This window comes from Schistocerca serialis, chromosome 1 (genome assembly GCF_023864345.2).
Source record: "Schistocerca serialis cubense isolate TAMUIC-IGC-003099 chromosome 1, iqSchSeri2.2, whole genome shotgun sequence".
Classification (NCBI taxonomy): domain Eukaryota; kingdom Metazoa; phylum Arthropoda; class Insecta; order Orthoptera; family Acrididae; genus Schistocerca; species Schistocerca serialis.
The window spans coordinates 1,094,014,240-1,094,038,802 of NC_064638.1; the positions used below are offsets into that span (position 1 = coordinate 1,094,014,240).

General features: G+C 37.3%; 2 protein-coding genes across 4 annotated transcripts in view; one reads left to right on the forward strand and one right to left on the reverse strand.

Annotated features, from left to right (window-relative positions):
* LOC126455618 (DC-STAMP domain-containing protein 2) overlaps positions 1-24,563 on the forward strand; it is a 315,015-nt gene that overhangs the window by 243,308 nt on the left and 47,144 nt on the right. The gene's annotated exons all lie outside the window — the stretch shown is intronic.
* The window catches only part of LOC126416149 (uncharacterized), a 51,730-nt gene continuing 37,664 nt past the window's right edge, over positions 10,498-24,563 (reverse strand). For all 3 annotated transcript variants that reach the window (XM_050083720.1, XM_050083711.1, XM_050083700.1), the window contains exon 2: positions 10,498-12,843. In XM_050083720.1, coding sequence (XP_049939677.1) covers positions 11,775-12,431 — 657 coding nt within the window. In that variant the 5' untranslated portion in view covers positions 12,432-12,843 and the 3' untranslated portion in view covers positions 10,498-11,774. The remainder of the gene's footprint in view (positions 12,844-24,563) is intronic.

Consider the following 24,563-nt stretch of genomic DNA (forward strand, 5'->3'; position numbering starts at 1 on the left):
AGTGCATTGCCCTAGTTATTTTGTGATAGGATATCACCAAGTGACAGTAAGCTAGCAGTCCTGCCTGCAGTTAGTTGGTTGGCAGCTGTCCACTGGGACAGCAAATTTCTTCATTTCTGTGTAATTAGAGGCTCCTGCATTATGTACTACAGCTTATTCTACAAGTGGCAGTTGCAGTCTTTCTTTGTAATGTTTCTTCCAGGACACCTATAAGAAACTGATTGTGTCATATTATGTAACCAGTCCACTTGTGTTTTCTTTACTCTGTTGTTCTCATAAATGACCTTGCTTGTCTGGTGATTTTATCTGTCCAGTTGATCTTTAAGAGGTGTCTCCAGCACCAAAAAGTGATTTCCTTTCATTTCTGTGTATTTTCCATGTTTCACAGCCATGCATTGATACACTCCAAATACAGCTCTTAACCACCTTTAATCTTACATCAATATTTATGTTTTTTTAACAAAGCACTTGTCTTTTATTCAGGAACATTGCTTTTGCTTCTCTATTTCTTTGTTTTATGTCTTCTTTGCATATTCCATCTTCAATTATCTTACTTTCTAAAATTTTGTATGATCATCTTTGTTTTATGTTAGTTTGTCTAATGTTGATATTTATTTCTTTAGGTTCCTTGGAGCACATAAATATTATTGTGTTTCTGAGTAACTTCCTTTTAACACTCTTCTCTTACTATTGTAGCTGTAACTTCGAATATTCTTTAGAGATTTCCTTCACCTGAAGCTATCACAGCTATGTCACCTGCCAACCCAAACATTTGTGTTCTTCCTACATTTATTCTGATTCCAGCACAGTATTCTTTGCACTCATGTATTGCATGCTCTATGTAGATCTTATATAGGAATGGAACACCTTTCAGAATTGTAGCTTCTTTTTGCCTATTTCTTATCATTGCTATCATCATTTTTTTCTTTGCATAGCTCTCTGTCTCTATAGTCTAATTTAAGGATTTTTAGAATTTCCATTAATCTGTTGCAACTAACAGTGTCAAATGGTTTTCTGATATAAGCAAAAGCTATGTAAATTTTCTGACGATGTTAAAGCGTTCTTCAGTTATATTGTGAAGGCATATGCTTCTGCCTTCTTGGAAGCCTAACTAGAGTTTAGCTAAATTGGCCTCAGTTTTGTTCTTAATCCATGTCTGTATTATTTTTGCTAATGTGTTTTGAAATGTGAGCTATAACACTCAAAGTCCTGTGATTTTCATATGTAGCTGTTTCATTCTTCTTTAAAATCATTATAATGAAACTTTTCTTAAAGTCTTCTGGAATGAAACATATATATATCATTGATTAAGACTTATGTCAGATGCTTTGCTTCTGGGTCCCGTGCTTTAAACATTTCACTAGGGATGTTATCAGTACATCTAGCTTTCCTTCTTTTCAGACCAATTAACAACTTTTGTAATTTCCATTTTTTCTACTTTTTCCTTATCGCATCCTCATTCATTCTGCCCTTTGTACTTTCTTCTTGTTCTATTAATGCTGTTATGTGGTCATTTACATCATTTTGTGAGAGTAATCGAATCCTTTGCTGCAATTATTTTTGCGTTTTTTTGGTTTTCACAACGTTGGTTTTTCAGTCATGATTTCACAGAATTTCTGTAGATTTCTCTGCTACTCAATGTATTTAATTTATCTGTTGCCCAACTCTCAGGTTCTACTTTGAATTTGCAATTTCTTTTTGGACATACATTGTACTGCACTGAAAGTAATTTATGTTCACTGCGTATATCAGCTACTGGATGAGATTAACTTTGTTTGTTGTAGTTTCTTTGTTTCTTTCTGAGTGTAATGTTATCAGATTGAAAGTGTCCCAGTCAAGAAGAACTGCGCTCGACACAGCATGAGTGGCAGGTTGTAACACATCTGCGTCACTCGAAGTGCCTATGTGGCAACTGGCCACCCCAGTGGGATCTGAGCAAGCATGTGTATGGGAGGGGTTTTAGTTATCAGGAACTCAAATGTTAAACACACAATGGAGCCCCTTAGAAAATGAGCATCCCCCACTGGGAAGAAATCCAGTGTGCACTCGGTGTCTCTATTGAGCTGTCTAACGATGTGTTATGATAAGAAGTGGTGTGACGTTGGATTGCAAATAAAATTCACACCTCTCTCACTTCGGTTGACTTATTTGATCTGCACAGCCAATCTTCTTCTCTGGATTGACAGCTCCGTCGATCTCCGAAACCTTCTTCTCCGAAGAATAATGCTGGTTACGGGAATTTACAAGACTCTCTCTCCATTTTTGAAATAATTTAGTATTTGAAGAATAATTTTAACTCAGTCATAGTATATTTCAACTTCCACAGAGAGCAAATTCAATATTTCCCACATATAAATATTCAAACTCATGCAAGTCAACCGACTTGTTTCACATCAGTTCTGTTTAGAATACATTTACAGTACAGTTGGCTTAATAAGGACCCGCAGTTATGCACATGTCCTACCTCTCTCTCAAATCCAATATGTGAATTTTAATTTTTTAATTAACAATGTTTCAACTCTTCTTCTTCTTCTTCTTCTTCTCTCTCTCTATCTCTCTCTCTCTCTCACTCTCTCTCTCGCTCTGTCTCTCTCTCTCTCACTCTCCTTTTTTTTTTTTTTTTTTTTTACAATAATTCACTATATAAAACACCGTAAGATACACAAACACTCCTAGTTTTTCCCATACAGCTTCTGTGGTGCAAGCGGCAAAAACTTGTCGATGCCATTCGACCGTCGTGTCTCCCTTGTGCTTGTGACTCCTTTCCAGCCTGCACACAAAAACGTGTTGCACAGTATGTGCATTCTCTCACACTTATTTTTTTAAAATATCGTGTGTTCGAGACAGTAGAACGACAAGTGGTTCTTCAATTTATGTGGAAATTCTCGAAGCACTACATATCCCTCCCCTCAGCTCCAACACGCAATATTTTATACATACTCATTATGTACATTAATATTACATATATTTCAAAAGTATGCACTCCACATTTTTTTTATTAACCATGCATAACCCTTTTGTTTACTATTTAGCTTTTCTTTTATCATTTTACTTTGATTATAAAACAAGAGTATTTCACTCAATGTTGGAGTCAATTCTTTTATATCTAGGAGTCGTGGGGCACCTTTGGTTTCCAATTGTAAGCTCCAGGTGTTCATGACACTCGAGTATTTTACTCTTTATTCTAATTCTTTGTACTGCTTCCTTAGTATATAGTAGGCTCATTAATTATAGACTGTTTGTAGTCTGGAGGAACTCTGGACAAATGAAAGTGTTCTTCTCGACACTTGTAAACTCACATAAAACATAATAATGCTAGTGGAATATAGAATTCAAACTTACCAGAATAATGCCTATTAAGTTTGTGACTTCTATAATGATACTGTCCTTACACACACACGTGTGATATAGAACCATCACAATAAACAACAATGTGTGCATATTTCCTGATGTACACATACCTTCCCCCTATAACACTTCATGGTTCATACCTCTCGACAGGTTTCTAGCTAGTAGTTTCATTTTTTGCGTACTCGTATATCTTTGTGTGTATGATGATGTGTGTTTATGCAGCCTAATTCTTTGGCATTCTTATCTGGAGATAAGTTGTAGGTTATTGGAAACCATGCAATAGAAGTAGATGAATGTGGAAAGAGGGGAAAAAATAGGCAGGTACTCAAAAGAGAAGTAAGAAAGGAAAAAATAGAAGTGGTTGCTAAGATCAAAGAAGAGAAAGAAGATAGGCCCAAAGACAGGAAACCCTTCCCACCCCCCTTCCCCAGGATCTTTACCTCACCAGTACTTGAGTGAGAAGCCGGAGGAGGTATGGTGTTAAATCAGCCTACAGAACGGACATTCTCCAGTCACCCTTGTGGTCCCCGAAGAAAATCTTAGCAACCCCTATGGAATGGCAGATGGTGAAGAATCAGTCACAATTGTTTGCGAGGGTTGTCTGGAAGGTGTGGTGTGTGTTCTGTGTTAGCCTGGATTTATATGTTGGTGTAAATCATGTTTTAATGTACCACACCATTCCTTCCAAAAATTATACAAACCCTCCCATTTACATCATGTCTCATAAAAGGTATAAAATATTATGTATCAAGTATAAAATTATATATTCTATTCAGTTTCCTAGGTGAATTCTGCTTCAATGACTTTAACTCGATTATCTTACATTCAGAGTGAGAATGGTATTCTCACAAATTCGGAAATTATCTCAATAGTTATGTGCCAGGTATGGTTTTCCTTATTTACTTAGGACTAGGATTACCAGGCAGCTTTTCTGAAAACTAATTTTTTTTGTTTGGAATCACTCATATTAATAGATTTAATGATGCTGACTTCACCCAGACTTCTGTCCACAGATTTGCACAGAACACCGGTGAAGCCATTACTTACAAAGACTAATTAGGCAAAAATAAAACCTAACTATACGTGGATGGTGGGAGAGACTGGCTGGTTAGGCATATTTAGTCTATCTTACCTCAAGGGTAATGTGCGCACCAATTCCCATCTCATGTCGCCACCTAGCAATTCAGAATATGTTGGGATAAGACAGGACGAGCCATGAGGACAGGCAGGGGTACCCCCTGGAATAACCGAGGACGATGCAATCAAAACTCTTAGTGGGCACAACTCTTTAACAACTGAGGATGACACAGTCAAACTCCTAGCAGGCACAACTCTCTAACAACTGAGGATTATGCAGTCACATACCAGGAGCAGTTGTGGGTGACGTAATCACAATTTCTTGCTGGTATGTTTCTCTATTAAACTGTAAGCAGGGGATGATAGGATAGTGTAAGAAGGTGGGGAATTCGGTTCAGGAATTTTTTTTTACAGACAAAACACCAAAAACAACTCGGGATCCAACAGTCGTCACTCTGCCCGTTAACACAGAACGTTAACATTCCTGGGAGATACACAACTTTATGTCCTTTACATTGCACTTTCCTTTCTCTGATCCCATTATAGGATCCACGAAAAATAATGTATTGGGATGTACCACCGTTTGAACTTAGTATGGTCCCTCATACTTTTGAGAAAACTTATGTGTCTCTTTTCTCAGGGCAGAGCTCTGAAGATGCTTTTTATGAGAACTAGATCATCGACCTTTTACTGAGGTTCAATAGCCTTCTCATTATGTCTACTCACTCATTGTTGTGCTAGAAACTATTTCCTGTTTAAGTTTGTAATCTTCAGTAGGCTGTTCAGACCAAATGAAACATTTAATAAGAGGTTCTCCTATAAAGGGTTTGCCTATTACTTCTAAAGGTGTTAATCCCATTGATAAATGTGGTAGTTCATTTAAAATAAGTTCAAAGTCTTTGATCTTCGTTGCCCATAAAGTGTGTTTTTCATGACAGTAGGTGCGGCATAATTTCCCATTCTCTTTCATTACCTGTACACGTGGATTCAAGGATGAGTTATAGTTGGATATTAACACTTGACGAATACCTTCCCACACTAAAAAATTCTTTAAAACCATTACTAACAAACTGTGGTCCATTATCGGAGAGAAATCATTTCAGTTTGCCTACCTCCAGAAAATATTGTTGCAGTGTATCACAACGGGTGTATTTGCTTTTTTAATAGGCTACAACTTAACATACTTTGACCAACACTCTATGATGACTAAAATGTACGACACTCCTCCCTTACCTTTTGGAATTGGTCCAAAGAAATCTGCTGCTGTAAGTTCATTTATAGCCTTAGGAATGATTGGATAAATTTTGCTTTTAACATGAGTGTTACTCTCTTTCACCTTCTGACAGATTTCACAAGTCCTAATTAAAGATGCTACTTTATGTCTTAGCCTTTTAAAGTAATAGAACTTATTCATATGAGCTACACATTTCTTTATTCTGAAGTGTCCATACCCTGTATGAACATACCACACAATTTTGTCTTCCATCAACTTTGGAATGCGTAAACGCCACCGTTGCGATGTTATAGTATCTCTCCAAAATAAATTATGACCCATAATTTTCCACTTTCCTGCTTGATTAGGAGGCAAGGAATTCCTAATATACATAGCAAACATCGTCGTAAAATAGGGATCATGATGTATGTTCTCTGTTACTCTTTGTGCCATCTCTTGTACCCTGGTGTGTGGATATTCTCCTGTCAGAAAATTAATTGCAAAAATTACGCAGGGTCCTTCCATCTGTTTTAACTCTTCCATTCCTATAGGTAACCTAGACAAAGCAACTGGTACAATATTCTCAGAACCTTTTACATACTGCATTCTAATGTCATATTCTTGTAGGAACTACATCCATCACATTAATCTACTATGTAACAAAAGAATATTCATCAAGAAATATAGAACTTGATGAGCTGTGTAGATATGGATTTCTGACCCCCATACTAGTGTTTGGAATTTTTGGATACTTCCTACTATTGCTAACAGTTCTTTTTCAGTAGCTGTGTAGTTTAATTCAGGTTTATTAAGACTATGGCTAGCAAAAGCTATAGATCTGTGATTTACATTATCTATACCCCACTCTCCTTGGAATAGTTTTGCCACGATCCCATAATCAGATGCGCCAGTTGCAATTTTAAATGGTTTGCCCCTACTCAGGTGATGCAACATGGGTGCTTCTACTAGTGCTCTTTTTATGTTTTCAAATGCATTATTTGCCTCTGGATCCCAAACCCACAGTATTCCCTTTCTTAACAAACATAAAATTCTTGTGTCATGTAGTTCTTGTCCCCTAATATACCGTCTATAGCACCTGGCCATTCTGATAAATCCCTTCAATTGTCTCACTTTTCAGGGGGTGGACATTCTTTAATAGCTTTTATGCACTCAGGATCTGGTCTAATCCCCTGTACCCCTACAAGATGCCCTAAAAACTTAAGCTCTTGCCTCACAAAATGCAACTTAGACAATTTCACTGTAATATCTTTTTCTTTAAGTTTTTTCAGGATTGCTGAGATTATGGGAATATCATCCACATATATTATTAAATCCTTCAATAAATCTCTTCTTAATGCTTCGTCCAGAGCATGTATAAATACTGATACTGAGATATTAAGTCCAAAAGGTATCACAATGAAGTGATGAGATTTACCATCAAACAGGAATGCTGTATACTTTTTTGACTCCAGATATAACCTAATTTGCCAGTATCCAGTAGTCAGGTCCATTGTGCTAAAAAAACTTTGCTTTCTCAGATTTGGATAACAGTTCATCGATGTTAATTGGTCTGTCTCATTCTGTCTCATTCTGTTTCTATATGCTTATTCAATGTACGTGCATCTAGCACTCATCTCACACCTCCTGTAACCTTTTTTACCACTACTAAAGGGTTATTCATGACACTATAACTATGTTCTGTTATATTGTTGTCAATCATTTTGTCAATTTCCTCCTTAACTGCTTCTTTCAAACTTACCAGTATTGGATGTGGCTTACAGAAAAATGGAGTGTCATTTTTTATTTTGAACTTGCGTATGTTATCACTGATATTACCGGGACAATCGAAAAATACTTCTTCATATTCCATTAGAATTCTATATAAATCTAGTTTTTGTGCATTGGTTAATATTGGGGATTCTTTTACTTTGTTTCGTATGTCAATCCTATATGCTAATTTGTCTATATTAGCGCTCTCTGGTTACAGTTGTGCTGTAGCTCTTCATTGCAGACATTGACTCTCAATTGTTTGTTTACCAATGTAGCTGTCTGTCACAAATGGTACCCAATATCTACTGTCCCCTTTCCCAAAACATAGAAGATTTTCCTCAAAATTTACAATGACTTTAAATTCTAATAGCCAATCTAACCCAAATAATACATCTCTGTTGATATTTTCTACTATTAACAATGACTGATGAAGCAAATTATTTCCAATGGGGCAATTCACCTGGGTATAGTGTTTCATAACTTTGCTCTTTGTTCCTGTTATACCAACTGTGTAAACTCCAGTTACTGGTAACAGAGGTAGATGATATTTAGTTTGTAATAAGTTAAAGAACGCACTAGAAATGAGTGACACCTCACTCCTCGAATCTGTAAATATGTTAACTTCAAAAATTCTTCAACCGTTTTCCACCCACTACGTAATATATAATTCTCACGTAAATGGGCAGTCTTCTTATTAAAATTCGAACTAACCCCTCTTCCTCCATTGGCTTATCTAAGTATTTTGCTCGTGTTAAATGCCAGTTGAAATACTTTCTCATTGTTCCCCACGTATTACTGCAATACTTCGGGTCCCACAAGTCTGATAACAGTTTTTCCTGGGCACTTTGTGACCAATACTTCTCTTTAAACTTCTTTTGAAAATCTTCCCAAGAGGAAAAGTTATCAATGTTTACCGTACCCCACTCTGAGGCTTCCCCTGATAGACACCCCACAGCAAACTCAATCTTTTTCGAATCCTCCCAGTTCTTGGGTAAGGCTTGGTTGAACCATTCTTGGGCAAGGCTTGGTTGAACCTTTTCAAAAAATGGGTTTAAACTTAGGGAATTGCCTGAATAATCCAGAATTTGCTCCCCATTGTAAATCCGTCATTACCTCACTAGTTAATACCCCATTAGTAGAAGTCACCCTATTATCTACTTTGTTGTGAATAAGTATGAATTCCTTCCATAAATTATTTATATCTCTCTGGGTATTGCTAAGTTCAGAAGACAAATTTGGAGACACATTGTCGGAGGTTACTCTCGCAGCCACTCTTCAGTCTATCATTTCCCCTACCTGTTCCTCCAGCTACTTAAATTTATCATATCTGAAGTTGCTAGTTTCTCTTTAAAGTTTTGTTCCATGTTATTTACTCAAGTACTTATGCGTGCAATTTGTGATTGGACTAATGGTAATAACTTGTCCTGCTTCTCGATACTCTCTTTTAAAGTGTGTAATCTATGTTTTACAGCATTAAACGTAACATTACATACCCTTTGAAATGATCCTAATTTCTCACCAAGTTCAGCTTCTACATTATTATATTTATCTTCAGTATCCAATTCTAACTTTTTAGCTAAGTCCTGAAATTGGTTACTCTGTGTCTGATTAAAGTCCGTGAACAGTTGGTTTACGTGACTGCTTAACAAACTAGTTAATTCCTCTTTCAATTCTTTGTCTTTAAATATGTCTGCTTGTGTCTGTATATGTGTCGATGGATATGTGTGTGTGTGCGAGTGTATACCCGTCCTTTTTTCCCCCTAAGGTAAGTCTTTCCGCTCCCGGGATTGGAATAACTCCTTACCCTCTCCCTTAAAACCCACTTCCTTTCGTCTTTCCCTCTCCTTCCCTCTTTCCTGATGAGGCAACAGTTTGTTGCGAAAGCTTGAATTTTGTGTGTATGTATGTGTCTGTTTGTGTTTCTATCGACCTGCCAGCGCTTTCGTATGGTAAGTCACATCATCTTTGTTTTTAAATATATTTATTATTTAATGGAGTATTCACTGGATGCAGTTTAAGACTTTGAGCATTTAAAGTTGTATTTTGCTCATCCAATCGAGAATTTAAAGTTTCATTTAAATGAGTATTTACTGAGTCTAATTTAAGACTTAGTTCCTTTCTTAAAGGCTCTAAATCTGCCATTTGGGCTTTTATTAAATTTACTACTTCAGACCAGTCAGGCACCTCCTTACTCACTTTCATTCCCATGGCTGGTTCTGAAGTTTCCCCATTTCTCTGTGTATTATCCATATTTATCTTAGTTTTTCATCTAGTAAATATAAAAAAATTCTACGCTGAGTATAATAACTACACTAACAGTCTATTATTCAACAGTTTCTTTTTAACTTTACACTCAAACAATTATTGTTTTGCATTCACCCGGCGCAGAGTTCTGGCTGCGTTGGTGAGCGTTTGCATAATCAGGCCAGTGAACAGTAATGGTGCCAGTGGCATCGAATGTTAGTTTCAGCGTCGGCGCATCATTGGGTGTGTGTGGAATCAGCACTAGTGATCAGCGACTGTTGCCAGTGTCGTCAGACTTAGGCTGGTTTCCATGTCTGCATCCCCGCGATGTGTGTGTGAGCTGTTTACTCCCCTCACCGGATCTTCTTTGATGAATTATTCTCATCATATTTCTTCTTAGTCTAATACTCAGAATCTTCTCTCTCTTCTTTTAACGTTATATTTTCCTTACGTCTTCTCTTTTATTGCATTTATTAACTTTCACCATTTGAACTTTTTAGGCAGAATCGAATTCCATGAAACAGTTCTCTTGTCTTGTCATACCTGGTTGCTATGGAAACACATCATATTTTCTGCTTCGATTTCCTCTCAAAATTCCCATTTTTCAAGTCCTTTCCACTGGTCGCCACGTTCTAACAATGTGGATGATAGAATGTGTGGAGTAAATATACAAACTTTTAAGTTTTCACCAATTAACAATGTATTGGATTATGCAGAATAACATTCTCACATTTCACATCTAAATATATCCATTTTCTCATATTTCGAGCTTTAGAAACGCATTAAATTAACATTAATAAGTGAGTTGGTTTAAGAACCACTCATAATTTATAAACATGTCTTGCTTCTCTCAAGTCCAATACATGAATTTTAATTAACAATGTTTCAACTGTTCTTCTTTTTTCTCATTACAATAATTAACAATATAAAACACCATACGATACATAAACACTCCTTGCTTCTGTGGTGCAAGCAGCAAACACTTGTCTATGCTGTTCAACTCTTGTTTCTACCTTGTGCTCGTGACTCCTTTCCAGCCTGCACACACAAACATGTGTCACACAGTAGTATGTAGGTTCTCTCACACTTATTTTTTTAAATATCATGTGTTCGAGATGGTAAAAGGACAAGTGGTTCTAGAATTTATGCGGAAATTCTCGAAGCACTACAAAGGCCTCATCCATGATGTGCTGGAGATCCTGCCAGAGACTATCAAGGCTGCAACTGCAGTGATCTTCAAGTTTTGGCACATGTTGTCACCACTGATGTCTGTCACGTAGGTTCTGAAGCCACCCTCATTTCGTACAGGTGGCTGGCAGACATGGTGAAAACTGCTGACTTTGCTCTTGGGGTGAAAGCAAAACTTATGATTTGCACTGTCTGGTTTGATACCAAGTGGAGGGTCTCAACCAGAGGCTCCATCAGTTTTGTGACAGTCTTGGCTACAGATTTATGGATCTTCATTATGCATTGGAGAATTGTAGGACTCTCTTTGACAGGTCAAGGGTGCACTACACACAGGAAGCAGCCTCTTATGTAACAGGGTACTTATGGAGTGCACATGGGTTTTTATTAGGCTAGGCAATAATTTGAGGTCTTCCAGCTGATACACAGAAAGTGAAATCAGATTGCACACAAAGTAAAGTTGCTTTGAATGTCAGAATTACAACTGTAAATTGCCAAAGCATTCATAACAAAGTTTCTAAATTTACGGCCTTCCAGGAAAGCTGTCACATTCAAATTACAGGGTGGTCCAAAAGTCCGGAAACACCCTCGTAAAATTCTAATGGAGAGGCAAACAAGGAAACAGAGTCCCTACACTCGAGAAACGGGAAGGGGGAAACTTTATAGACTATGCCACCAACATGGCGGCCATCTTGAAAGCCGCCATCTTGGATTCAACTCCAAAATTTCAAATGGGAATGTGGTCATGTGACATATCAAACAGATAGAGAATTTCACCAGAAAAACAATGCAGTTGTTATTTTAAATGTAGCTTTATTCGTTCTCGGGTTATAGTCAGTTACATGTGGCAGCGGTGGGACGCTCGGCAGCATGTGTGTTATGTGCCGAAGAGACATTAAGCCGATGTTACACAGTCCCGAGAGACCACCAACAGTTATAGGAATGACTCGATATGTTGCCCATTATGTTGGATTGTTAATGCAATCCTCCGAACCCAGCCCTGATGAACTTTCACCAACACATCTGACTGAATTTGACCACATGCATCAACAATGCGCTGCTTTAGATGATGCAAATCCCGTATTTTCACAGAATAAACCAGTGCTTTGACATGACCCCAAAAATAAAAATCCAAAGGAGTCAAATCTGGTGAACGTGGTGGCCACTCCACAGCACCCATATGACCAATCCACTTTTGAGGGAACTGCACATTCAGATATGCTCGCACATTGTGTCCATAATGTGGTGGGGCTCCATCATGCTGGAAGAATTCCGGAAATGTCCCATCCTCCGTTAACAACGAGGGAAGCACTTCTTCATCCAATAACCTCAGATAACCATTGGCTGCTAACGTACCATCAATAAAAAAAGGTCCAACGACTTTGGTACCCCACACACCACACCAGACCATCATTTTTTGTGAGTCGACCATTTTGGAAGCATCAATCCAGTGCGGATTTTTGTCGGACCAGTATCTGGGATTCTGCTTGTTCACTTCACCATTGATAAAGAAATTGGCTTCATCACTGAACAGCACCTGATAGGAGAAACGTAGAAACGTGGGTTTATCTGCAGCTGCTGTGTCACCCATTCTGCGAACTGTACCCGACGGTCTGGGTCATCCTCATTCAGGTGTTGGAGCAGCTGAATTTTGTACGGGTGCCATTTGTGTTGCGATAAAATTCGCAGTATGGAAGTACGGCTAACCCCACATTCTTGTGACAGGCGACGAGTACTGCGTTGCGGACTCTTGCTAAATGATGCCAATGCGCTCACTGTTGTTGTTTCATCGGTGGCAGATTTTGGTCTTCCAGCCTTAGGTTTATCTGCGACAGAGCCTGTTGCTTGGAATTTGGCCAAAAGCTTGGCAACTGCGCTGTGAGTGATGGGCTGTCTGGTTGGGTGACGACTGTTGAAATCCTCAGCAATGACCCGTGTGCTTCTTTCTCCTGATATCAAGATGATTTCAATGCGTTCCTCATGTGTTAAGGACATTTTGTAACCTGTAAATAAGGAAACAATGATTAAAACGTTAGCATGACTAAATGATACCTAACAGTTAAAAACATGTAACATATCAGGCATGGAATAGTCACTTTGCACCGTTTCAGACTCCATTTTATGACTTCTCAGTACGTAATACTCACGCTGCCGAGCGTCCCACTGCTGCCGCAAGTAATTGGCTATAACCAGAGAATGAATAAAGCTATGTTTAAAATAACAACGGCATTGTTTTTCTGGTGAAATTCTCTATCTGTTTGATATGTCGCATGACCACATTCCCATTTGAAATTTTGGAGTTGAATCCAAGATGACAGCTTTCAAGATGGCCGCCATGTTGGTGGCATAGCCTATAAGGTTTCCCCCTTCCCGTTCCTCTTGTGTAGGGACTCTGTTTCCTTGTTTGCTACTCCATTTGGATTTTATCAGGGTGTTTCCCGACTTTTGGACCACCCTGTATAATTGAAAGTGAGAGTTGGATCAAACCCAAAGTAGAATACTCCAAAATATTTAATTAGGTGTGGAAGGTACATCAAAAAGGCAGGTTAGATGCCGTAGGAGGTGGAGGGTTCATTGCAATCGACAAAACTATTGTGCCTATGAAGTCAGAATTGTCTGTAAAGTCTGTGAAGTTACCTGGATGCAAGTAACCAGTGTAGGTGAACACAGGTTAGTCATTGGATGTTTTTATTGGCCATCTGATTCCACTATAACATTTGAGGAATCATTCAGTCCCTCAGTAGCACATAAGTACATTTTTCATGCAATATTAGTGGAAGGCAAGTTTAACCTAGCATTTATAGACTGGGACATCTATAGATATATTGTAGGTTGCATGGACGGGCAGTCTTGGAAGCAGTTCTGAACACATTTTCCTAAAACTAGTGGAAATATTTCGTATCTTGTAGCTACAAACAGGTCGGACATAATCACATTGTCTGTATAGAGACATGGATTATGGATCATAACGATGAAGGACTCATTGACTTAATACACGATCAAGAGAATTATAGGTTATAGCAATGACGGGTTCATTAACTTAATACATCCATCAAGAAGGCAGGGAGAGTCCATCAAGAAGGCTGGGAGAGTTTTTATATTGGAAAGAGGAGATAGCAGTTGTTAGCACCTTACTTATACAGTGAACTGACATTATTCAGTTTGTGTGTGATGGTTATAGTGAAACTGAGGGCAAAGTTTAAACCGATTGTAAATAATGCTATAGGGAAGTATGTGCTGAATAAGTGGATTAAAGACAGGAAATATTATTATTTAATTATTTAATAATAAAATTTGGAAAATGTTGAGACAGCAGAGACTGTTACCTCTTGGATAGAAAAAAAAGAGCAATTGACAGAAGGCAAAACTTAGTAGAAATTCATGCATCTGTAATAAAAGATCAATGTGTGAAGCATACAAAACTTTCACCATCATACCCTAGCAAAAGATCTTGCCAGGAACCCAAGAAAACTCTGGTCCTATGTACAATTACTAATTTTGCCTTCTACCCAGTCACCTGTTGATCAGTCTGTTGTGGCACTAGAAGACAGCAAAACGAAAACTGAAGTTTTAAATTTTGCATTTAAGAAATCATTCAAGCAGGAGGATCATACAAACATACAATCATTTGAACATCTCATAGACTCTTATGTAGAGGTTGTACTAACAGGCATTCCTCGTGTAGGTAAGCAACTGAAAGAGATGAAAAACAAATAAGTCACCAGATCCAGATGGAACCACAATTTTATTTTACATTGGTGCATTACTGAGCTTGCATTTATTGCAAACCTCTTTCCCAGCAAATAGTCCAAAGTGACTGGAAAACAGGTGACTTCTGTATATAGAGTCTTCCAAAAATACTTTTACAAACTTTGGAGGCAGGTTTTGTGCACCAAAACAAGAAAAAAAAAGTTCATAGAAACATATATCCAGAAATCCTTTATTTTCATGTTATTAATGAAATTTTACAATTTAGCTGATTGGAGCCCATCAACACATAAACTCACAATAAATACTCGAAATGTGCTCCTCTTGCTTCTAAGCATGTATGCACTTGTTGAATCATGGACTGTTGCACCATTTCAAATACTCCCTGATCATTTTGAATGGTTTTGCAGGCTTCCGTGACACACCGATGAAGAGTTTCTGCATCAGGTCTGGGTGGTCTGCTACATGGACCAATTGTTTATGGTGCCCCAGAGATAGTAAACCAAAAGACAGAGGTCATGGGAACATGCAGATCCATCTGTCATGGTAGAAACTGGCCGGTACATCTCAAACACTGAGACTGAAATGAGTTGGAGATCTATTATGCATAAGCCATGTTTCTTCTTATATGCAAGGGAACATATTCTGTATGTCTTGGAGGATGTTCTGAACTGAGTCCCAACAGACAAGGCGTGCTGGGAGGAGGTATGGTTCTATCAGACAGCCACGTGCGATTCCAGCCCACAATAAATCTTAAACTGATGCTGATGTTTAGCCAGTACTGTGGCATGAGGATTCCAACTTGTCCATATTCACTGGTTGTGGGAATTTGGTATTCTGTATTTCCTAAATTATACCTCATCTATAATCAAAATTGAATAGGCAAACAATGGATTGGCAGTTTGTGCAACAAACCATTGGCAGTAGATCTGATGTGGTGAGTGATTTTCAGGCATAAGGCACTACACATATTGAAGATGATACGGATACGTGGTTTACTCCATGCTGAACATCGGGATGTACCACGCCACAGTGCCACTTGCCTTGTGCTGATACATGGCTATGCTTTGACAATCCATACAACATGGTCTTCCTGGTCATGTACACGAGTAACCTAGGTCAATAGTCTCCGGATCATGTCTCTGCAATGCAGTGATACACAGCATCAAAGGTTGGGTGACTTGGCTGTCTTCAGTCTGGAAACGCCATCTGATGCAGCTGCGCAGACTCGTGGGGGTTACCATTTGCATGGCTGTACACAAAAATCATGTCTGCTTGCTCACAAAATGAATATATTGCAATGTTTGAATGGAGCTTTTTTAGTTTGCTTACTACTTGTAGCCCATGTCACAGTGGGTGTGTTGATGAAAGATGAATGACAAATACAAACAGATCTCCCTGGCACCTCAACACCATCTAGGATACAATGAGTCAAAATAGTGCATAGGTAAGTGAAGTTATTGGGTTATTCCTGGAAAGCCATTGAATGTCAATGTTCACTAACAACTCGAAAACAAAATATTTTCAGACATATGTTTACATTAACTTTTTTTTCCTGTTTTGTTGTAAGGAAAAAAGTTCATATAAATGTATGTCTGAAAATACTTCACTTTCGAGTTATTAGTGAAAGTCGATGTTCAACGGCTTTTCAGGTACAATCCAACAGTTTCACATATCTATGCACCTTTACATTCATCCTTCTTCTGTGTTCAGCACGTCCATTGTTGGCATGTACTACAAACAGAGCGTTAACTGAAAGCACCCTGTACAAAAAGGGTTAAAAGAATGGACCCACAAAATTGCAACTCCTTATCTCTAACATCAGTTTCCTTGAGATGGAAAAGCTTCCGTTCTTAACCCTTTCAGACCTGGTGGTCACAATTGGGTACATAAAGTTTGTTCACTAATATTTCGCTGACAAGAAATGTCAGGCGCATCAAAACTCACTGTGCACATTTGTGTAGGTTTATTTCAGCCATGCTCCAGCAGCTGCTGCTCTCTTGTGAGCAGTCTCTGAACTACATAGTAAAATATACTCTCTGGTGTTGTCCCTCTGTAGGAAGACATTACTTGTTGATTTTATTGCTGTAATAGTCACATTGTGGGTTTTGTTAATGAATGTTTTGTGTGGTTTCCTTCTATTGGAAGCATTAGACATTCATTCAGTGGAATTTTCAGCAATTTCATTCAGTTCATATTTGTGTCATGTATCAGGTAAATTTAATGTACACATTTGTGTACAACAGGTCCTTAATGGTGTAAAATAGGAAACGTAACCTAAAATTTGTCTCAGTTGTATTTGCATGGCGATGGTAGTTATGCATGCTTTTTTTTCTTCAGTAATTTCAGTACCAGCAGCAAGGAGGAGAATAACTGACCAGTACACATGATTTTATGTTTCTGGCTTTTGACTTACAAATATGGATAAGGAATATCTTTCTGTGGAGAAAGATTGGGACTTGATTATGGACATAATTGAAAATAGTGACGTTTCTGACATTAGTTTGAGTGGAGATGAGGATGACAGTGTACCACTTACTGAAAGACAAGCTCCACAGACAATGAAATGTGTTGGAGCAGATAAACTGGATGTGAATGATGTGTGTAGTAACACCATATCTGAAGATGAAGATGATGGAGACGTGGTGGATGCTGAAATGAACTTTGTATGCAATGAAAACAACCCAGAATTGAATAACCTGTGTGACACCTAAAGAATCCATAAAATGGAAACGCAAGCCTCTAAGTGCCATGGCAGAAAAATCAAAGCTCCCAATTTTGAAGAATCTGTCTTGTGTTCTCCAATACAATACTTCAAAAGATATATACCAGATGATTTGTTCACTAGCATGGCAGCACATACTAATATTTATGCATTACAACAAGACAAATCCTCATTCAAGCAGACAACAACTCAAGAACTAGAGGTGCTATTTGGTTTGCATATACTGACTGGCACTTTGAAATTTCCCAGATTACGAATGTATTGGGATACAAGCCTGAAGTAAATATGTTTTGGGAAAACATGTCACGAGAGAGATTTTTAGAATTATGAACAAATTTACACTTGGTGAACAATCTGGAGAAGCCACCTGAAATTAAAGATAAATTTTACAAAGTCAGGCCAGTTTACACAGCCATTCGAAAACACTGCAGTGAACTTCCTATAGAAGAGAATGTTTGTGTGGATGAAGCAATTATTCCTTTCACTGGGAAGTTTTCTGCAAAGCAGTATGTCAAGGGGAAACCAAGTCCATGGGGAATCAAAGTCTTCATGTTGTGTGGAAAGAGTGGAATAATGCATGATTTCCTTTTGTATCAAGGTGCTACAACTGAACTAAATACCACACGCTGTAAAAAATTTGGATTAGGTCCTGCTGTTGTTTTAGGATTTTCTGTTCCACTCTCAAAAGGTAAAGGTCATAAATTATACTTTGACAAGTTATTTTCATCTTATTATCTGTTTCAAGTTCTGAAATCTCAAGGCATCAATGCAGCAGGTACTGTCCATCAAAACAGTTATGGAAAGAACTTGCCTTTTTCAGATGATAAAACAATAATGAAACAAACCAGAGGTTACAGTGAAGAAATCACTAGTGCTGATGACATTACCATGTGTAAGTGGTTAGACAATAGCCCAGTTGTATTGTGTTCAAACTTCGTTGGTAAAGGCTCAGTGGATGAAGTCGAGCATTGGGACAAAAAGCACCATAAATATGTGAAAGTAAAAAGACCTGAAATAGTGAGAAGCTATAATCATGCAGTGGGTGGTGTGTATCTATTTGATCAATTTGTGAGTTACTACAGAGTTTTCATCTGATCTCGAAAATGGCCTTTGCGTATGATTTTTCACGCTGTTGACTTTGCCATCGTGTAAAGTTGGTTGGAATACAGACGAGATACAGACAACCTGTCTATCCCAAAGAAGAAGCAAATGGACCTTCTTTCCTTTCGCATCAGAGTAGCAGATGGTTTGATACTGTCCCAAAAGAAAGTGACTGGAAAGACGAGGGGGCATCCGTATGATGAAGGACTGGCTTCAGTCATGAGAGTCATACCAAGAAAAAGAGGAGAATTACGACCAACCACAGAGATACAGTTTGATTCCATTGACCATTTGCCTTTGCATGATGTAGGAGCTCCAAGTCACTGCAAATTTCCAAAATGTACAGGGCGTTCAAGAATTCTGTGCAGAAAATGTAAAGTACATTTGTGTCTCCAAAAGGACAGAAATTGTTTTTTTGCAGTTTCATACTAAACCTTAAAATCAGGTGTTGACCATTGTTGTCTAACAAGAATGTAATATCGAATTATTTTTATTGTTTCCTCTGTTTTAAAGTGAAATAAAGAGTGGCATAATTGATCCATACTGTTAACCTCCATAATGTATGACATGAAGGTAGAGACCTGATGAACACATTTGTGTACATTAAATATCTAGAAAAGAAGAGATCATACGAAATTTTTTCATAGAAAAATGTTGTCAGGAGACTCACCTGAATCTAAAAATGATGTCAGACTTTTTTTTACATGTAAATAAAAAAGGTCTGAAAGGTTTAAAACAGCAAAGATTTAGAAAGATCACACATGCAAAACTAAACTTGCCCTTTTCTCACATGATATGCTACAAAGCATTATGAAGGGCAACAGGCAAATACCACATTCCTAAATTTCTGTAATGGGCACAGTGCCCCATTGCAGACTGTTCATGAAGGTCCAAGCAATGGAATATGTTCCCAGACATGTGAGTGGCTAGAAGACCTCTTAACTAATAAAGCCAAATACATTGTCCTGGACAGTGAGTGTTCATTATGGACAAGGGTGTCATCAGGAGTGCCCCAGCAAAGTGTGATGTCACTGCTCTTGTTTTTTATATACATAAATGATCTGACAGAAAGGGCATGTAACAATCTGCAACTGTTTGCTGATGATGCTGTAGTGTAAAGGAAAGTGTCATCATTGAATGAATGGTAGAGGAAAGAGGAGAACTCAGACAGAATTTCTGTTTGGTGTGATGAATGGTAGCTTGCCCAAAATGTCAAAAAATGCTAGTTAATACAGATGAGAAGGAAAAACTATCCTGTAATGTTTGAATTCAATTTTAATGTGTGCTGCATGACAGTCATATATTGTTGCAAACTAACACAAAGTGGAATTTGCACATAAGATTTGCTGTGTGAAAGATTAATGGTCAACTTTGGCTCATAGGGAGAATTCTAGGAGAGTGTAGCTCATCTGTAGAGGAAAATGATGTAAACTACATATTTAATTCCTTCCATGAAACATTTCTCCACCACTTCAATACTGCATTTCCACTGAAATCCAGGAAAATCGGAAACAAACACACAAACTCATGGGTAACAAAAGGGATAAGGATTTCCAGCCAAAAAAAAGCGTGACTTAAAAAAATCACATGAAACACCATGACGTCGATGATCAGTTTAGGTCATATTGTAAGACCTATTTTGCAATCTATAGGAAAGTTATCCAACAAGCAAAAAAATTATACAATGATAAATTTATAAAGGAATCTAGCAATAAAATGAAAGGCTTGTGGACAGTTGTAAAAAATGAAACAAACAGTAAGCAGCATGTTATAAACAAAACATTAAAACTAAACCTAAATGATGAAGTCACATCAGATCCCCAAAAAATAGTAAATGGTTTTAATGACTATTTTAGCAAAATAGCAGAAAACCTGATAAAGAACAACTGCCACAGACCAAATGCTCAACACCAAACGCTAATAGAAACCGCACCGGTACAGGCATCAATGTTTCTTCACAAAGTCTCCAATCCTGAAGTACTTACAGTTATAAAAGGACTAAAGAATAAGTACTCCAGTGGTAGTGACAATATTCCTGATTTAATTGTAAAGAAATGTGGAGAATCCATTGTAGAACCCCTAACCCACATAATAAATTCATCCTTTACAAATGGAGTTTTCCCTGACCTACTAAAGACTTCTAAAATTACCCCACAAAAAGGGCTCTAAAAATGATGTAGCCAATTACCGGCCCATAGCACAACTCAGTTCATTCTCAAAAATATTTGAAAAATTATTTTACACCAGATTGGAAGACTTTACTAATAAAGTATCCTTATTGACAAAACACCAGCATGGTTTTAGAAAGCAAAAGACAACTACCACAGCTTTTTATGAGTATCTCAACGAAACCTTAAAAGCACTGGATAATAAGGAAATCACTACTGGTATCTTTTTAGATTTATCCAAAGCGTTTGATGTAATTGACAATACCATACTCCTTAAGAAGTTAGCAAATAAAGGTATAAGAGGAATTGCAAACAAATGGTTAGAATCTTACCTGTCAAACAGATTTCAAAAAGTTGAAATTAATTTTGAAAAAAAGAATACAACCACCCATCAATCTACTGTCCACTCCTCTGACACAATGCCTATTAGATATGGTGTGCCACAAGGCTCAATCCTGGGACCCATACTGTTTCTGCTATACATTGGTGATATAAGCACAAAGCTTGCTACAGGACATACCACACTATTTGCCGATGACACAAGTATTCTAATAACGGGTACTGATACAGAGGACCACAACCAAAAAATTAAACCGCTTATGTCGTCACTCAGCAAATGGTTCAACGAGAACAAACTGATTATAAACATACAGAAAACAACCTACATCAACTTCAGACTCTCATCCCAAAAACTATAAATGCCTGATGTGATTCTAAATAACCAAGAGCTTATGTGTGTGGACTCTGTCAAGTTTCTTGGCATATGGCTTGCAGAATATCTTAAGTGGGAGACACACACTAATTATATCTCAAAAAAGCTCTCAACTGTGTGTTACATTTTAAGGATACTCAAAAAATCAGTCACAAAATCTGTTCTCATACATGTATATTATGCTTACTTCCATTCTACATTACAGTATGGAATCATATTTTGGGGGAACTCACCTGAAGGAAGATATATTTTCAAAATGCAAAAAATGGCAATACGCATAATATGTAATCTAAGACATAACGAATCATGCAGACAACATTTCAAAACAAATGGCATTATGACACTGCCCTCTGCTTACATTTATAATATCGTCTCATTTGTCAAGTCATACCTGTTAAACAATGACTGCACACTAAAATTCAATGGAGATATTCATAACTATGCAACAAGGCAGCAATCTGACCTACATATGATTCAGTCCAGAACTACCTGCTACAAAAAAAGTGTTTTAAATGTTGGGATAAAAATGTATAATAATTTACCCAATGAAATCAAAGCAACAAAGATCCCAAGAGCCTTCACACATAAGTTAAAAAAATACCTCTTGGACCATTGCTTTTATGCAGTTGATCATTTTTTTGAAAGGGGTTAAAAATGTAAAAAATATGATAAATGTTCAATTAGGTCTGAAAATTATATACTGTGCATGTCTATGAAATACACTGGACTACTTTACTATTACATTTGTATTGGCTGTTTGTATTTTACCATACAACATTTGCATTTACTGTTTTGTTAAAGATAGTTAACTTCCTCATTGCAAAATAATGTAAAATCAATTTATTAAATATTACCTGCAAATATGTTCCCTTGACCTATCCAATATCGTATGTAAAACGTTACGTCTCTTTGATTTGTATTAACTGTTTTGTTGAAGATAGATAATTTCCTTGCTACAAAATAATGTAAACATCAATTTGTAAAAATTACTGTAAATAGCTCTCTTGACCTATCCAATATCATATGTACAGCTGTACAATACTATTATTGCCTGGATCAATAAAAATACAATACAATACAATACAGACTGCATACAGAACACCCGTGCAACCAGTTCTTAAGTACTGTTACAGTGCCTGTGCTGGCAAGATTAAAGGAAGACACTGAAGAAATTCAGAAGTAGGCTGCTGATAGATTTGTTACCAGTTGGTTTGGTTAACACACAAGTATTGAGTAGATGGTTGGTGAAATCAAATGGAAATCCCTGGAGAGAAGATGACACTCATTTCACAAAACACTATTGAGAAAATTTAGAGAACCAGCATTTTTGACTGACTGTAGAACGATCCTACTGCTACCCGTGTACATTTCATGTAAGGACTGCGAAGACAAGATAAGAGAAATTAGGTCTCATATGGAGCATACAGGCAGACCTTTTTCCCTCACTCCATTTAAGAGTGAAACAGGAAAGGGAAAGTCTAGTAGAGATACGAGATATCCTCCACACTGCACCTTTTTGTCACTTGTGGATTATGCATATAGATTTAGATGTAAATTCCAGTCACCCATAACAATATGATTATCATTGTCTTCCAGAGATAGCAGAACTTCAAATTATTTTTGTACACTTCTACTTCATCATCACTGTATCCAGATGCTGACATGTGTATTTTGATGACAGCTAAATCTACTGTTCTGCTTTCAGTTTTTTTTTTTTTTTTTTTTTTTTTTTTTTTTCACTGCCCTGCCACTACACAGCAAGTAACTTTTGATTCTTCTTTCCCATTCCTTGGACACTATACACCAACTCTAATTTTTTTCATCAGCTGAATATATTACATGAAAATTGTTGTTCCAGAAATCCCCAGCTTCACATTTAATTTTTTCTCTTCATAATATACGTATTTGTAGGCTTGTCATTTCCCAATTTATGTTCTCGAGTTTCCTGCCAACTCCCAATGATCAACCATTCCATATTGCCACGTTTTATATAGTCTCTTTTCTTTAATTTTATTCTTGTTTGTGTACTATTATTAACCACTCTGAAATTGTCCCCATCTGCACATCCAAAAAAGCGACTATTTTACCTCCAGAAAATTTAGTCCCAGAAGGGTAGATTATAAACACAAATGGTATGCTGACATGAGATTATTTATGTAGTAGTGTCCCCTTGCTTTCCATATCACAGTGAGACAGTTAGGTTGATGGTGCCCTCTTCATCTGTCTGTGTTTGCTTCATAGCTATGCCTATCTCATCTCTATCTATAATGAATACTACAGCTGCTGCTGCCCACTTATAGGCAGTTTATTTAAAGTTCACTCTCAGTATGTCATTACCTCAGTACCAGTCATCTCTCACAAGCACCCCTTACCCATCACCTGAGGAGGTTCCCAAATGAGAGGAAAGTAGCAGAACTGCATAGGGGACTACTGTCATACGGAGCTGAAGAACATTTCCATTTCAGAGTTTATTAATTTTGTGGCTAATCAAGCTCCACATTATGTTTGCTTTTTCATAGAATTTTGTATTTGTTGTGCATGGTGTATAGTTTCTGATGTTTTCTCGACCTAACAGAAGATGCTGTGCTCCCTATTGCTAGACATCTATTGTCTTGGCTTCTGCTGTAATTGCTTCTGACCTATTGTTAAAAAAATGTGATTTAAATTATTGTAAGACAATATTTAAGAAAGAATTAATTCTATCATCTACTTCAGCCTTTACTTAACTTCTCCACATTTTTTGTCCTTACTGGACAAATTATCTCTGAAAAATGGGGCTGAGTCGGTAATTATGGTTCTTTCAAACTGTTTATTTCCCTTCTGCACTTGATTTATGGGGCTATTCTACTACTGTCATTTGACCATTATAGGTGTACAATCTGAGATGACATCAATATTGGCATCACTACAGACCTCTGCATGCTACAAAGTTTCCTACTTCACAAAAGATTATTCCTCTTTGCATCTTCTAAATGAATACCTATTTATTTTAGATTTATGCATAAAAATAATATTCTGAGACAACAGGAATTGAAAGTAAGTAAAAATAAATCAGCACCAAGGATTTCAAGTCAACAAAAATTCATGGAGGAGCCACTCTTGCCTGCAAATTTTTTGTGTATGCTTGAAGATTGGCCTGGACGTTATCACCAAGTTCACTGTGATTGGCTTGTGTATGTCAGAGGAAGATTTTCAGTATATTAAGTGAACAAGAACTTGTTTTGCCAGTTAATTGCACTGTCTCAGCAACAGATGTGAATTAAATTAGTTCAAGATGATCACATTCATGACAGATGTATCACAATGTGA